The 17338-nt window shown below is 40.6% G+C and overlaps 1 protein-coding gene across 6 annotated transcripts in view; it reads left to right on the top strand.

Moving 5' to 3' along the window:
- Positions 1–17338, top strand: part of magi2a (membrane associated guanylate kinase, WW and PDZ domain containing 2a) — a 235349-nt gene that overhangs the window by 153904 nt on the left and 64107 nt on the right. For all 6 annotated transcript variants that reach the window (XM_074626443.1, XM_074626442.1, XM_074626444.1 and 3 more), the window contains exons 4-6: positions 5210–5425; positions 8646–8856; positions 12811–12890. In XM_074626443.1, the coding sequence (XP_074482544.1) occupies positions 5210–5425; positions 8646–8856; positions 12811–12890 (507 nt within the window). The remainder of the gene's footprint in view (positions 1–5209; positions 5426–8645; positions 8857–12810; positions 12891–17338) is intronic.

Genomic DNA, 17338 nt, shown 5'->3' with positions numbered 1-17338 from the left:
GACAAAAACTACTTAGTTAGGTTGAGGAAAAGATCGTGGTTTGGGTTAAATAACTCTGGAAGTGGTGTAACTTAAGTCCCGAAGATACGTAACAAATCGATCAACGTTGACTTCTGGTTTCACACGGGACACAAACACCAGTCTCCTTGGCAAAAGTCTGGTGTTTTTTGACCCGACCTTCTCGCTACGCAGCGTTTGTCGTTCTTTATACTTCCTAGTTCACAATTTCATGGATTATCTACAAATTGATTTTATGGGATATATATATAGGAATTACAGTGCATTATTTTTCGTAGGTATAGCTACGAATGGTGTATGAGAATTGCCTGCACCCACTCACACACACACACATATGCATGCAGTTACTTCATGTTGGCTCCCTCTTGGCTCGGTCCTTGAGTCTGAGCTGCAGTGGCTCTTCAGTCGCCTAATCAAAACAAACAGACACTATCAATCCCCTCTCTCCTGTGGTCAGACAGGCCCCAGGCTTGGATTTTAAACCACTCTGAAAAAGAGGCAGCCCCTGGTCTGCCTGGCTGCTTCCAACACTCGGGAGACCCCTGCCATTAAACAGCTAACTTTCTTCCCTCCTACCTGACTCCGGTCTCTATCGGCCTGCCACCGCTGCAGGAAGGATGAAAAAAATGTCAGACGGCCAATTTAACGGTCGGTTGCCAGAAGCAGTGTTAGATCCTCTCTGCGATCGGAGCTGGCTTCCACGGGGAGAGGGAGATAGAGTTTCTTCTGCGTGGTCACTCGGCCATCATTGAGCGTTTTATATATTTTAATAATTTAATGGCCAATTAGATGTGGAAGAAAGGCAGACATTTAAAAGGAAGGCTATATTGAGGTTGCTGTTGGAGCAGAAGAAAGGTTTGAGTTGGTATTACAAAGAACAGGAAGCTCCTCACCTCATTATTAGTCACTCTGTGGGAGGAACTGTAGTTCATGAAGTGTTTTTTCTTCTGCTTTCAGTGGCAATGTTTCTCAATTTAGAGACACAGAGGCCTCGAGGATAATTTAGCAATACTGTATAGGTTTATATTATGGCTCTTACATCTGAGTAATTATGGTCATTGTGGTTCTATATCAAGAGTCTTAAACATAGACTGTATATAAGAAGTGGACGTAGTCACCGTGAAGTCACCCATTGGTTTGTGGACTGCTGTTTTGAAGCTTCGAGTTCGGCATTTTGGCCTTCGCCAAAAGACATTTTTAGCTGACCAAAAAGGTTGTAATTAACTCATGAACTGACGAAAACACGGACAACTCCCAGACCGGACAATGTCTTGATAGCGACCTGGCAATCACAAAGTAGCCACGTCCACGTATTTGACTCTAAATGGGACCATACTTTACTAAATGACATCATGCTGTATTGAAGAAGACTTGAAACTATTGGCTTTAACTCTTTCACATTGTGTTTCCAGATTATGGAAGTTCATTTTAGCCATTTTGGTCGCCTAAAAATGCCAGCGTTAGGTTGTATTTAGCTCCACCCTCTTGTTTCACTTTTGGTTGCAAAGAACCAAGATGGCGACAGCCAAAATGCCAAATTCAAGGCCTCAAACCTGTAGTCCACAAACCAATGGGTGACGTCCCGGTGATTAAGTCCACTTCTTATATACAGTCTATGGGGGAAAATAAAAATGTCTTCATCAGCTCCAAGTATTGTATGTCTCCGTTATCAATCCGGCTATTATTATCTATGCAGAACAATGAAAAGGACTTTCACATCTGGAGCCATAGAAGCCCAAAATAACCGCTGCCATTTTTGCTTCTTTATACAAAAATAGAAAAACATCAAGCAAAATTTGACGATCTCGGCTCTAAATGCTTGAAAGTTGTGATTTTAATCATGCTTTGGCATTTCTTTGTTGTCTTTCCAAGGATCATTTTGTAGGATGTGTTAATTGAGACTTTCATTTCTTTTTTTCCGGCATGTAAAGTGAGAGTCTAGACTGAAATCAAGTGCGGCTGTAAGATGTGACAGCGATTCCACCACTTACTGAATCTTCAAAGTCCAGGTTTCTGCGATGCTGCGGGTTATTTAAGTTCACACGTGGAGCACTTGGACTCGTTCTTCTTTCTTCTAGGAGGCAAATCTACAGCTCGTTAGGGATTTGTGTCTGAGGTTCCAAGGCTCTAATCCCGACGCTCGCCGTAATCTTTTACTCTCCTCCATTTTTCATTGCAGCCACGTGAACATGATGTTTCAATTGGTCTTTCCAACATAGAAATTTATGTTTTTTTTAAATCTCTTTGGCTGTTCTTCCTATCCACAAGACTGTCTGCAGTCGAGTTTGTCTCTAGTGCTCGAGCCCAGCGAACATGCATTGTATTCTCATGTCTGATATTTCCGCCAGGGACACTTGAGTGGAGCTGAAGAGATAGCTACTATCTAATGGCAAACCTAGTGAGAACTACTGCAGACCTAAACTGTAGCTGATGTCCTCTGAACTGATTCCGTGAAGGCAATCTCTTCCTTTCATGCTCTCGGATTTAAAATAGCCCCCGAGACGAGTAGTGTCGGATCTTTTAAAAGAAAAAAAGAGTGTATCTCAGACTTTGGACCAACACGATTTGACATCTCACTCCAGCGTCTGCGTCGCAAGCTCAAAACCTCGCTATTGTTGTGTGAAAACCTCTAAAATGTCACATTTTTACAGAAGGTATAAATAACCGTCTGGCATTCAGCTTGACAACAATGTCTTTTGGAGGTATTTCACTGTGTTTTGAAAATGTTTTACAAGCCTGAGAGTCTTGCACCTTCCTCAAGCCACGGGGGAAACATATAACCTTTTGATTTGAATGGTCGGTTCACTCATAAGAAAATCACAATTTCCCTATTTACCCCCATGCAGATACAGTTTTATTTGCTCAGGTTGCTATCAGGTTTTGATATACTCGCTGCTGAGATTCCTGCTGCCACCACAATAGAAAAGATGTGATTTTTGTTTGTTCTCATTGAAAGAAAAATGGCATTTAAAAAGCTTAGCATTTAAATGTCTTTCCAGAAACAATCTCACAGTCACTCTTCATAATCCGCAGACTTAGCTGGCAGCAGCATTTTTCTACCTGAAGAAGAAAATAGTTCATATAAAGAAAATCTTTACAGTGACCCTTAAAGCAAAAAAAAGTTATGTGGTTTTAACAATGACTGATGGAGACTGTCAGGGCTGCTGTTAGCAGACAAACGAAAGGATAGTAAAATGTAAAATCAACAAAGCAGACTGGAATGGGCTGTTGAGTCAGAGCCAAGTAGAAAACTGCTGTTCCCAGAGGTGATAGTTGGCTCAGACCAGAGACCGATAATATTCAGTCAAATGCCAGGGAAATCCATGCATGGTCCGGTAAGTGTGCAGAGGAAAAGATGGAAGGACTTGGCACCAACAAATGTCCCCCCAAAAAATGGGTTTTCTTTGTTTGCAAACAAGCATTGTTTTGTGCAGATTTTGTTACCGTTGTAATATTGTAAGACATGATGTGATTTTGAGCCTGCAGCTTCTGTGTTCATGGATCGGCTGGCTTCAGCGTGGGCACAGAGCACCTCATCCTCCCTGTAGCTGTTGCCGGGGTGTCACAAACCTCCTCTGACTTACTGTTCCCACTTCTCTCATCCTTACTTTCTTAAATCTTCAGTCCTCTTTGCTGTGATTTTGCTCTCTCTCTCTCTTTGCTTTTACATTATGTGCTTTGGATTTATCTTTATCGCTATGTTTTCCTTTATTACAGCTTAATGTAAATGCAGATTTGATTCAATAATCTTGCAGGCCCTTGTTCCCTCTTGGTGTTGCCATAACAATATATTGACTTGCTACACTTTAGAGAGAAGGAAATGCTACAGGAGCAGCTTTATGAGGCTGTACTGAGGCACAGAGGTGCTTAAAGCTTAATGCATGTCAGCATATACTCACAATGCCAACACTAACATGCTGATGTTTAGTGGGTTCAGCAACTTAGTGTAACCTGTTAGCATTGTTAATTAGCACTACAATAGAAGGAAAGCTGAATGGCATCATTTTTATAGGTACTTTGTCGTAAATGTATGGAAGCCCTGAGAGGCAAACAAGGAAAACAATTTCGGGTTATCCATTTTTTAAGTCTGTTCTAAATAGTTTTCTCTCCTTAGTTTATTACTTAAGAACAGGTGGAAAGAAAGTTTTGCCAGGATAGTCTTTCTAAATTACTTTAAAAAAAATTAATCCGTGGAACACGTGGGAAAAAGGTTTTTGAAGAAGAAGAAGAAGAAGAATTCATTGTCAGTGTTCATCGTTGTAATGCAACATATGTAGCTTGTGTTTTTTAGTGTCTGGAGAAATTGAAACTCACCTGGAAGAAAACATTAATGCTTTTAGTCCTATTTAGAAGTAGAAGAAGTTCCTTAAGAAATATTTAATCTGTGAAACAGGTGGAAAAAACAATTAATCGATTAGCAGTCAACTATTAAATTAATCAGCAACTATTTCAATATTTGATTAATCGGTTTGAGTAATTTTTTTAAGGGGAAAAAAAGCAAAGATTCTCTGATTCCAGCTTCTTAAATGTGAATATTTTCTGGTTTCTTTACTCCTCTATGATAGTAAACTGAATGTCTTTGAGTTGTGGCCAAAACAAGACATTTGAGGACGTCATCTTGGGCTTTGGGAAGCACAGATCGTCATTTTCTGACATTTTATAGACCAAACAACATCGATTAATCAAGAAAATCAACAGATTAATCGACAGTGAAAATAATCCTTAGTTGCAGCCCTATGTTAAGTCATAAACACAGGGGAGAAAACAATTTATATCGGACTTAGAAAATGAATCACCATGGATTTTTTTTTCTCACTTGCCTCTCAGGGCTTCCGTATAAATCAAAGTAACAGACAAGTCTTAATTTGGATGAAGGCACTAGATAAATTGTGAAGGGATCACCAAAATTATTACAATGAATCCTCTAGGGACCTTGAATGTCTTTAGCAAAGTTCATGGCAATCCACCCAATAGTTAAAAATATCTCACTGAAAACCTAAAATCTCTACGTCATGGTGGCGTTCGGAAAAAAGTCAGTAGATCACCAAAGTCATTAAGACTGGTAGTGGGAAGTGGTGGACCGACCCACCAGCAGATAGACATTTGTCACGCAGCTAGCATGGCTAAAGATAAAAGATGTAAGCCTTAAGCATATAAAATGTCTCACACCTCTTCCTCCTCTCCGTTCCAGATAACTTTTACGGCACCCCGAAGCCTCCGGCCGAGCCCAGCGCTCTGCTGCTAAATGTAACGGACCAGCTGCTGCCGGGCGCCAGACCCACCTCCGAGGGCAAGAGGAAGCGTAACAAGTCAGTCAGCAACATGGAAAAAGCCAGCATCGAGCCCCCCGAGGAGGAGGAGGAGGAGAGACCCGTCGTCAATGGCAACGGCGTTGCCGTCACCCCAGGTCAGCCCCGAACACGACCTTCCACAGGCGCAGAGCCAGAGGTCGCTTGAGCTAGAAGCCTCGTCATGACAGCTAGGTTTGAGGTCACGCTCCGGGTCGGGCTCATCTGCAGCAGTTGATAGTCTTGTTTTAGTCTGAGCAACAGGCTCCACTGTAGAGTGGTCGCCTAGCAACAGAGACAGCAACAGATTGCTTTTACATGGTTTTCTTGGGAAATGATTTTATGGCAGATTATCACTTTTAATTGGCTACACAAATATCTTTATGTGCAACTTAATGGCATGATATGTAAACGGTGAATTATAATTCACTCTGCAGATCAAACAGTTTATGATTAAAGCATTAGTGCTCTCTAGAATCTGATATCATTTATTAGGTATCATTATTGAGCACTGTCTCAGCCCAGATAGCCAGAGGGCATACGCACATAATGCTCTCCAATCCAACAGCAGCCTGCGGGCTCTTTAATAATCAACAAGGACATTTTTATGAAGTGTTTTCTCTCACTTGTGAATCAGCCCTGTCCAAACCAGTGTTATCCTGCCTGTAAATCCTGAAAATAGGCAGAAGTGACATTGTAACATAGCACGCAACCAGGCCAAACCTCTTGAGGTATAAATAATAGAGAAGGACCTTTCTTTGTACAGATATTTCCTTAAACAACAACATTTTGAATAAGGCTAAGACACATCAGAACCTACCTTGTTATTGTGTACACTGTATATAACAACTTAATATGAATACACACTCAAACAAACATGCACATGCTTACACACACACAAATCTTGTGTGATGAATGCATCCCATGATCACATGAACAGACCGTCATAAAAGAGGCTTTATGAGTTTGATTTTTGTGATTCCAAATCCAAAACCGCACTCTGGTCCTGTGACTTTCTAAGCTGGTGTTACGGCCTCAGGACAATCGAGTCCCTCACAGCAGCAGCGTCAGAACAGAGAAGAGAAGTCAAAGCGTTCGGGCACTGATTCCAAAGAGGTTTCGTAAAAGGATGAGATTTTGGTTTTCTTAACGCAGAGAGCACAAACAAGGTAGGATTCTTCATTTGCAGACATTTCTCTGACAACTTCCTACAATAGTTATGGTAATACAACTTTATTTATATGGCATCTTTCTAAATGTTTACGAAGTGCTTAAGATAATAAGAAGGAAGAAAAATGCAGAATGAACTCATTTAAATGCAGGAAATTAGATAATAACAAGATATGCAAAATTAAAGCTAATATGACTTGATGTACTGTAGATGACTATGTTACAATAATACAACTTTATAAACAGTGAATGACACCTTTCATAATATTAACAAAGCGCTTTTTAAAAATAAGAGATACCCTAAATGTAACATGAAATGATGGTGGTTTTGATGAATATATAACTAATAAAACTTAATATACAGTATATGACATCTTTATTCATGTTTGTAAAGTGCTTTATAGGATCATTTGAATGCAGGAAATTAGATAAAAAGAAGATTTTACTGTAAATGTAAAAAAAAAAAAAAAATGACAGGTTTAGATGAATATATAACAATAATAAAACGTTTTCTACACTTTATGACAACTTTCTTCATGTTTAGAAAGTACTTTATAGGATCATTTAAATGCTGGAAATTAGATTTTTAAAAAAACAAGATTTACTGTAAATGTAAAAATATAAGATAAATATAAAAAAAGTTTATGAATATATATATTTTTGAAAATAAAAAAAATAAAGTTAATTAAAGGCACAACAAAAATGACATAAAAGCCAATTAATATAATTTCCAGTTATTCAAAAGAAGACAATGTTTTTGCTCTCCTGGTCTCCTCGGTTTGGTTATTCCAAAGCCTTAGTGGTCCTGAGGGTAAAGACACAACAACAACAACTTACCGTGATATCTCTATAACTACACATGTTCTATTACACAGACTCGTGATTTGTGTTTCAGACACATCATCTGCATGTGGATATGAACACACACGACGGTCCGACAGCGCTGGCTAATTACTGTCGGTGGAGATGTTGCTAAGCTAGCTAGGGACACAGTCAGTGACTGTATTAACCATTTACAGTTAGTTACAGTTAGTCTGTATATAAAGATCTTTATATACAGTTTATGTTTGGAACAGATAATCACGGTTATGGAGAGTTAAAGTTACATCTCCTCTCAACGCAGCTTTCAATCGTGAATTTTCACCCCCTTTTTACAGCCTCAAATAAGTTATTAAAACCAAACTTATCAGATAAAATGAACACTTGAACGTACACCAGTGAAATAAGAACTAACTAAAATGACAGAAACAAGAAGAAAAGTGTATTTGACGTGTACTTTGACTTTTTAGTTTGGCTCCGCTAACATGGAAGAGGCGGGCTTTATGACCTATACTGCAACCAGCCACCAGGGGGCGATTGAGGTGTTTTGGCTTCACTTTAGGGGAGCTGTCATGCTGTTATATAGAGTCTATGGTAAAGGCACAATCACTATTACTCTTCACACTTGAGAGAAAATGCAGCAAACACTTTTTTAACCGATTCCTATCAGCGGTGCTGAGATGCTCGATAACTTGAGGCTCTGGGTTGTGCAGTGAGCCATGTTGGGTGTTAAAGTGGGCCGCTGCGCTCGGCTCAGAGGGAGTTTTGTCTCTGTAGCTGGACAGAGTGTGGGCTGACCAGGAGAGCTGAAAGGGAATCAATAGAGCACAGCATGCACTGTGATCTAAGCAGATAGCTACCTCGCTCTTTCCCTCCCATAGATTATCTCTCAATCCCTGCTCTCATTCATCCTCTTTCCACTTCCCTCCTGCAGCTCTCATCTGGGAAAGCACACACACCCTCGCCATCTCTTTCTCTTTCTTCCATACACACCATTTCTCTCATTCACACACTGCCACAACTCAAACTAGGGCATCACAGCCAGCTTCTCTCTCTCAATCTCCATTGTCTCTTCTGCTGTATTCGTCTTCCTGTCTTGTTAACCTCAATCATTCTCTCTCCTGGTTTCACCTCTCTCCCCTGAGTCACCGCTGCTCCTCACCTTTTTCTAATCATCCTTTCCTTTTTTTTTTTTCTATCTCCACCCTAACCCCGACTCTCAATCCCTGCCTCCTCCTACGTCTTGTTGTCCTCGCTTCACCTCCCTTGTCTTTCACTCTCCTCATCCCTCCCTCTCCTCCCGGAGCGATAACGACGTGCCTGACTCATCTTGCTCTCTTGTCACCTCAGAGTCGAGCGAACATGAGGACAAGAGTACAGACGCTTCGGGGGACATCGCCCCGCCGAGCATCCCAGCAGAGGCCCCGCCCGAGGCGCCCAAAGATGACGGACAGTCCCCGAAAATGACACTACCCAAACCAGACGAGAACGACGAGCTAGGACCGCTGCCGGACAACTGGGAAATGGCATACACCGAAAAAGGAGAGGTGTACTTCATAGAGTAAGTGTCATGGTTACATCTAACGCTGATCCAGGACTGTCATACTTTATAACGCTGATGAGTATTTTAGTCTCGCACTCAGGTGTTCATGAAACTCTTTGCGGAAAGAATGCTGGCATACAAACTCGCCAGATGGTAGGCAATCTTCTTAGTGACTTTTCGTCGTAGACGGCGACAGCGTAAACAGAAGAAGTTGAAAGATGTCTCCAAGCTTCTACTTTAAACAAACCGGTTTAAATTAATAACTCAATGCCAAAGAGTTGCGGTTTACAGTAGTTGGTTGCACCAACAATAAATCCCAAAACACTGATCTCCGATATGTTCCCCTACCATGTCTTAAAATATATAATAGATGGGCTTTATGGCTCCAAGCTATAGACCAGACCAGCATGGCGTCATTGCCGAGGCTGCGCTCCCATTGGGGGGAAAGAAACTCGCTGTCACAGGAGAGAAAACGACGAAAAGCTGTTGTGTAGCAGGTCAATCGAGGCTTTCACGCTGAGATTTGAGGCACATACGATATGTGAATATTCACTGTCAGTGTGGTAAATGGCTAAATGATGCTGGTGACAGTGACTAGCATGGCTGTGGGAGGCTACCTCAGTACAGTCTTTATGTACGTGTCCACAGGATCCGTCCTTTCCACGATCCCCATTCATTGTCTATGTAAGCACCTGTGCGATGCATTCTGGTAGCATAGTGTTGCGTTTTGAGAGACGGACCGTCACGTTGCCCACTCCTCATTTTCATAAAGTTAAGGTCTAGGCTACTTTATGCAAATCATCGCCACCTCTGGAGTTTCCGGAAACCAAAACAGTGAGCTAAAAGATGCTAAAATGCTCTTTAAAGCTGAGGGAAAGTGCAGTTTGGTTTGTGACTATGAGCGACCCCTTTCATTTGACCTGTTGTTAAAATACAAATATTGATTAGTGCAGCTTTAAAGTAGTTAAACAAAATTAGACTTTGGGTGGTGCGAAAGTAATTGTAAAAATTCAAAATCTGTACAGGTGTAAAAGAAACAACCGTGCAATCATTTTAGAACAACCTCGCTCATGTTCCAGCCTTTAGAGATCGCAAGGTGAGTTAGTATCTTCATTCTCCCGTAACAAAAACAAATTGAGCCTGAGTTACTAGATTAGGGCTCGGTAACATCTAAATTTACTTCTGTATACTCCCTTGTGTAGACACACACAGAGGCCGTAATTGATGCTTGGTGGTTTAATGAGATTTAGAGGTCCCCAGGAATACCTGGCTCCACAGAATTCCGTTATACAAGCGCTGAAGTTTAATTCATTGGAGTTGTTAGCTTTTTACAGCCGCAGTAAAACCGCGGAGGTGAGTAATGGAGTTGCTGTGTTGTGGTGTCGGTGGTAGTGGTGGTGGTGTGGGGGGAATTGTATGTTCATGGATGTGGACATGGGTTCAACTAATGTAGCCATAATAGGAAATTATTCTGCTAGAAATTGTTTCTTATTGCGTCAATAGATCATTTCAGTCATTAGGCTAAATATCTCCACAGCGTTGATTGAATCCCAGCACACTTGAACGCATCACGAGCAGCTACACCAGACTAAAAAACGAGACAGCTGTGATTTTTTTCATCCAGCCAGGCACATGTTGCCTCTTCACGTCTTCTTGCCACAGAGACTTTTAATTCCCTCCACTGCAGACGACTCACCATATGTCTCCTCCCCGAAACAGACAAACCTCATGCTCCCACGCCCATCCAGCGCATTACACAACTAATGCAGTTAGCCCACTGAATTTGCAGCTTCAAGTTTTTTTTTTATTTTGTCTGGGCGTATGTGATGTCGTGCCAAAGTGATAGCGGCTGCCAAGAGGATGCTTGCCTTTGATTGGCCTCCATACGAGATCAATTTGTTTACCTACAGCCCTTGAAGTGAGGCGGCGGAGGAGAGCGAAGGAGATGGAGGTGGATGGAAAAAGAAAGTGATAGTGATTAAAAATAGTAAGGCTTGAGAAAAAAAAAGTAGGTGAGAGGGAGGACTAGAGAGAGGAAGTAGAAGTAGATATTTACACTATAAATAGTAATAGATGGCAGTAGAAGAGAGGAATGAAGAGCAAGGAAATGAGTGGAATTCATTGGAGAGGAATCAGAAGCAGAGCAAAAACAGACTATCTTACCTTGAACTGCACTTTATTTGGCTCTGTATTTGGCGCAGGCCTTAATCTCCCACTTTTATCTATGTTTAGGGTTGGCAATGTCCGTCTGTCGGTCCACCAGTTTTGGTCCACACTGAAATATCGCACTTTTCCTGTAGCGCCACCAACAGGTCAACATTTTCTGACATATCTGAACGCCGTGGTGCCACCACGAGGTCGACATTTTTTGTTTTTGAGTGAAACGTCTCGACAAGTATTGGATGGATTACTGTGACATTTGGTTCTGTCATTCATGTCCCCCTCAGGATGAATTGGAATAACTTTGGTGATCCCTAAACGCTCCTTCTGTGCGTTCCAATACCCATACTACCATACTATTTAGTAAGCCAGAAAAAAAGATTTAGTATGTCCCAATACATAGTGTGTCAAATGCAGTATGCCAAAAATACCAGGATGTTCTACTACATCCGGTCTCATTTTGCAGTATGCAAACCAGCATGCTTTTCTAGCTATTCTGACCCACAATCCTCTGTGATATAAGAGCAAGAGGGTCAAAGTTCAAGGCACAATGTTATGACGAAGTAGTATGTCCTAAATTGCAACGGTAGCCTATGTACTGTCGCAGTATGTAAAAGGAAAAAGCATGTGATTTGGAAGTAGCCTTTATGTTTAGTCCTAATTAACAAATGTTAGCATGCTAACACAGTAAACTAAGACGATGAGCATGGTAAACATTACACCTGCTTAATATCGGCACAATAGCATTGTCATTATGAGCATGGTAGCATGCTAAAGTTAGCATTTAGCACACAACTGTGCCTAAGTAAAGCCTCACAGATTCGCTAGCATGACCGTAGACTTTTTAGCCTCTTTACACTCATTGTTTTGTTTTTTACGGGCTGCAAATTATGCTCACACCTCGTTTTAGCGATAGCAGGCAGACAGACAAAGGTAGCAACAAACATCTACTGTAGCAGCTAAAGAGACAAATTTTTACCCTGAGGATTTGGTGGTGGAGACCAAAACACAGCTAAAAGGAGAGTAAATATTGGAGTTACATTTGTCTGGTGGACGAAATCACGATTCTGAATGTGTTGCTCCAAGTCTGCTGGATGTGTAAAACCGTTTGCCCTCACCGTGACAACTTTATAAAGTGATAATAAGTGAGATGTTGTGTTTTTAGCTTGTTAACGTAATTAATGCAGCTTTCAACAAAACAAAATACGAAATTTCCTTTGGGAAATAAGTTCAAGTTGAAAGTCTTGACAAGAACAAAGACACGACGACGCCTCTTAACAGGATCCTCTTCATCTTCTCACCTCAGTGTTTTACTGTAGGCACTTTGTGTACGCCTCCCCTGCCCTCCCCCACCCTCCCTACTGTCACCATGAAGGGAGGCCATTGTGGCTCCGGAGCTTCAGATGAGCCGTGGAGATGCGTCGCGTTTCCCTGGCACATCATATCTGATCTAGATCCAGCTCTCTGCCCGAGGCTGTGGATGAATCTGCCAAGCCCACAGCTGTTCCCCTCCATTACTCCCTTAGTCACCCCTCTATCTGTTTCCACTCCCCTCCTCCTCCTCCGCCTGCTAATGAGAGACAGTAAGCAAATTAAAAGTATTGATTGTCCGTTTTGTTAACCTTTTTTTCCACGTCTCTCTCGTCACCTTTTTCGGAAGCAGGCACACAAGGGAGTCTCATCTTTCCTCTCTGAAATGATTCTCCAGCCGAATTAAGAATCCACCAACCTCCTTCTCTCTTTCTGCCAAGTCTCCTCTCTCTCGCCATCTATCACACTCCCTCTCACTCTCTCTCTGTCGTCTCTTCACAGCCACAACACCAAGACAACATCGTGGCTGGACCCGAGGCTAGCCAAGAAGGCAAAGCCGCCCGAGGAATGCAAAGAGGATGGTGAGTGCTCCGTCTTTATCTATTTTTCCTGTCCTTGTGATTTCTTTTGCTCCTCATGTTCATGCATTTTAATCACACAACTTCCCCACAGCGTTCATTTTCAAGATTTAAAACCTTGCCTGTTGATCTGACGATGCATAGTGAGATGATTTCAGTTCGTTCGCTGATTCTTGTGAGCCGGCGTTTTTATTTTTTAGGAGTTATACGGTGACAGTGTTGGTGTGTGTGTCAACACCCGTCGCCGGGGATAGGAAGCCCCGTGATATGTGTGTTTAAAGCCCAGGTCCAGAGAGACTGGAGGTTACAAAGACTTCTTTATTCTCCGAGAGATGTGGAGTGTCCTTCACCCGCCCACACACACCAAAAAGAAAGGAGAGGGATGAATGTCAAAGCAGCGGCTTTATAGACGAGCGTACATATATATACGAGTGTGTCATCTATCTCTTTCGCCCTCGCCCTCACTCCCCACTTCCCCATTCGTCTTTTCTTTATGCGTGCGACCGGGAGGAGATTTATCGCCTGAGTTATAGACAGGGAGGTAGTGGAGCTGAGGAGGATGGACTGGATTTTTTGGAGATGGACAGAGACAACAAATGAGAAATGACAGTCGTTTTTTTGTATGTGTGTGTCTGTATGTTCATGGCGGGAGGGTGGGAGTGTTTGTGTGCATATTCCTGGTAAACGCGTAAGCACAAGGATAGAGTTTCTCTAAAAATACATTTGGCACTCAGACAGATTCAGACGGAGAGACAGACGAGCACTCCTGAAACTAGAGCTGCAATGATTACTCGATTAATTGTCAACTATTAAATGAATCGGCAACTATTGTGATAATTTATTAATCCGTTTGAGTAACTTTTTAAGAAATAAAACTTCAAATTCTCTAATTGCAGCTTCTTAAATGTGAATATTTTCTGGTTTCTTTCCTCCTCTATGAGAGTAAACTGAATATCTTTGAGTTGTGGACAAAACAAGACATTTGAGGACGTCATCTTGGGCTTTGGGAAACAGTGATCGACGTTTTTTCACAATTTTTTGACATTTTATAGACCAGCTGTAATGCTCATGATGAAGACTATGCACACTAGAAAACGGGCTGGAAGAATTAGCCATTTTTGTTTTTGCATTTCTTTGTACTGAAAATTGACGAAGAAAAAAATATGGATGAAGTCATGGAGAGACGTTAAATACACATTTGTGTTGTTGCGGCTGTGGCTCAGAGGGTAGAGCAGGTCGTCCACCAATCAGAAGGTCGATGGTTCGATCCCCGGCTGCTCCGGGTCACATATCGATGTGTCCTTGAGCAAGACACTTAACCCCAAATTGCTTCAAAAGGCATAGCCATCGGTGTGTGAATGAATGGGTGAATGCTGACATGTAGTGTAAAGTGCTTTGAGTGGTCGGAAGACTAGAAAAGCGCTATATAAATGCAAGTCTATTTACCATTTGCCACAAACCAACAAGTTGGTCCTCCATTTCTGAGGTCCATCTTACTACTAATTTTCGCGTTTTGCATTATTCATGGCCACCATGATGGCGGTTGTTGTCCTTCCTTCTTCGGTCAGTTGGCTATCATTCTTTCCCACATGACTGTGTCATCGGCTGTCCTCTGGGTTCTCCCCACACACAACACGATGTCCGATCATAAATATTGAACATGTTCAATATTTGCGACCAGGATGGACTCCGCAGCTGATCAGGGGATGTAAAAAACACTCAGCTTTATTCTTGTGTTGTGTGTGTGTGCCCAGCATAACACGCCAAACTAAGTTGGTAATATGGTAAATCCTATACCATGTTAGCATGCTGACATTTAGCTTAAAGTACACAGAGGATAATATCTGAATCGCTATTTGAATTCCTGTCCACGTTTGCTGCCTTGAGTAGGATAAAACAAATGTTAAGAAGTGTTTGCAGATACTGTTCGACTGCAGCAAGATGGAGTGAGAGAAGGAGAAATGGTACCTGGTCTGAAAACATTTGCACTGTGTGAGGTGGCATTAAACACGGGGACTGCTTCCTGTTGACACATCGCCTCTTTTTATCCGTCCAAAAGAATTACTTTCCAATCTTGCATTTTATTCAGAAGACCTCCTGTGTAGCTGCTGAATCTCCCCCCGTTCCCCTCTCAATCTTTAGACATTAAAGGGAGAAAGATCTCCGAGATGATGAAATGATACAGAAACAAAGACGGAGACGCCCGTGAGGAATTAGTCAAAATTTGATTTGGCTTTCATCTCCAGCACTTCCAATCCGATTTATCCACCAAGGACGCTCCACAAGAGGAGATGTGCTGATATTTGCGAGGACTGTTATTGATCTGGTCGGGCAACTAATCCAGTTAGTCCCGGCTGGAGGGAATGTAGCGCTTAATGGTGGCTGTGGGTCTGTCTGTAAGTGAGTGGACACACATTACACATGATTGTTGGGCCAATAGATAGTTGTAATTTTGACCACGTTGAACCGTCACATTCTGAGTCAGTTAGTGTCGACTGTCTGGAAATAAAATCATTCAGTGATGTTTTTTTGTGCAAAAAAAACACCAAACATTTTTAGCCTCGCTAGCAAGATTTCTTGTTCTCACATACATTTTTTTATTTTTTATCAGTGACATAACTGATCATTCAGTGTGTTGTCCTCTGTATTTACGCACTTGTTCGGTGTGTGCTTCTTCTTGACTGCCAGCAGTAATAGTGTTTCCAGTTTAAGGGGTTTGTGTAAGCAGCCGTATGAAAGGTGTGTTGTTCACTCCAAACTTCCACAGCCTGGTGGCACCAGCCGCCCCCCCCCCCCCGGCCCCCCGAGAGCTGAGCTCAGTTAGGGAGAGAAAAAGCTGCCGCTGTAGATTTGGTATTGATTGGTGGAAAAGGTACAGTAGATGTGTGAGTCCGTGTTTGGAGCTGAGCCATGCTCTGATAAGCGCTAACAGGATTGCAGGGTGGAGTCTGTGAGCTGTGACGGGACAACACAGACTGAGAGGAGGAGGAGTATTAAGTAGGGACTTTGTGTATGGAGGTGAACACACACAGGTACACAGTAAAGACCAGATGTGGAAGAAGTATTTCCTTTACTGAGATGTAGCAATACCACAAAATAGTCTACAAAAATGTTCTTAGAGTACATAAGTATTATCAGCAAAATGTACTTTTAAAGATGATATAAACTACTTTATTCGGAGTATCCAAATGAAGACTATAATCCCTGTGTCCGTTCGGTAGGTCAAGTTCAAATAGGAAGTTGATCTGTTAACCGTGATGGATGTTTACAATGCACATCTCAGCAATTAACTTGTGGTAACAGTGTTATTATTACAGATGGAAATGATGGCCAAAACAATGAAAATGAGGCCTAATTATCCTTTTAAGTACTTATCATGCAGAATGCCCCCTCTGAGTGTTAACTAATATTTTTATATACATTATCATTGGATTATTATTATATTAACTTGTAAGCTATGGTGGAGGGAACCTGCCAAATAGAAAACAATTATAAATAAATAAATGACTCGATAAATAAATAAATAAATATGCCATTTAATGTACCAATATTAATATTAAAAATACATATAGGCATTAAGTAATTGATAAAATGGGACCTAAATTGATTTTTCGGTTTTAATTTGCTTCTTTATTTATGTACCTTTTGTATTAATTCTTTTATCTACTCTTTAATTTTCCCTTTTGTTTATTTATTTATATTAACTTTTAAATGTATTTATTTATCTTTGCATTTATTTAAAATGTATTTATTTATTTATTCATTATTAAATTTGACGTTTTTATTTATGTTTTTTATTTCTGCATGAATTTCCCTACATACAATTTAAATATGAATAAACACATTAAAAAAAATAATTTAAAATAAATAAAAGATAAATGCTAAAATAAATAAATAAATGTAAAAGTTAATAAAAATTAATAAATAAAAAGAAAAATGAATTAGAAGTGTAGATTAATAAGATAATTAATATAAAGGTAAATAAATAAGCCCATTAAAACAGAAATATAAATTTATGTTTTTTAACAATTAATTAATGCCTATGTAAATGTAATTAATACATATATTTTTAATTTTATTTTTTGGTACATTTAATGGTATATTTATTTATTTATCAAGTAATTTATTTATTTATTCATTTTTTTTATTTTGGCATTTTCCATCCTCCATAGTAAGCCACATGTACTGTTTTAGTTGGTAGTTATTTTACTACCTTATACACTGTTGGTTTCTTTAATCTATCACAACGTGTCTTATATTATAAGACACATATTTTATATGTAATATCTTTAACAATAGCAAAGGTAATGGAGTAAGAAGTTCAATATTTTCCTCTGCAATGTAGTGGAATAAAAGTATAAAGTAGCATCATATGGAAATCCGCCAGTAAACTGTGCTTAAATGCAGTATGTTAGTAAATGTTTTCACCGCTGGTAAAGACAACTTGTTCT

The sequence above is a fragment of the Sebastes fasciatus genome, chromosome 23, assembly GCF_043250625.1.
Source record: "Sebastes fasciatus isolate fSebFas1 chromosome 23, fSebFas1.pri, whole genome shotgun sequence".
Classification (NCBI taxonomy): Eukaryota; Metazoa; Chordata; class Actinopteri; order Perciformes; family Sebastidae; genus Sebastes; species Sebastes fasciatus.
Note: the sequence above shows the minus strand (reverse complement) of the source record. Positions and strands in the feature narration are given on the sequence as shown.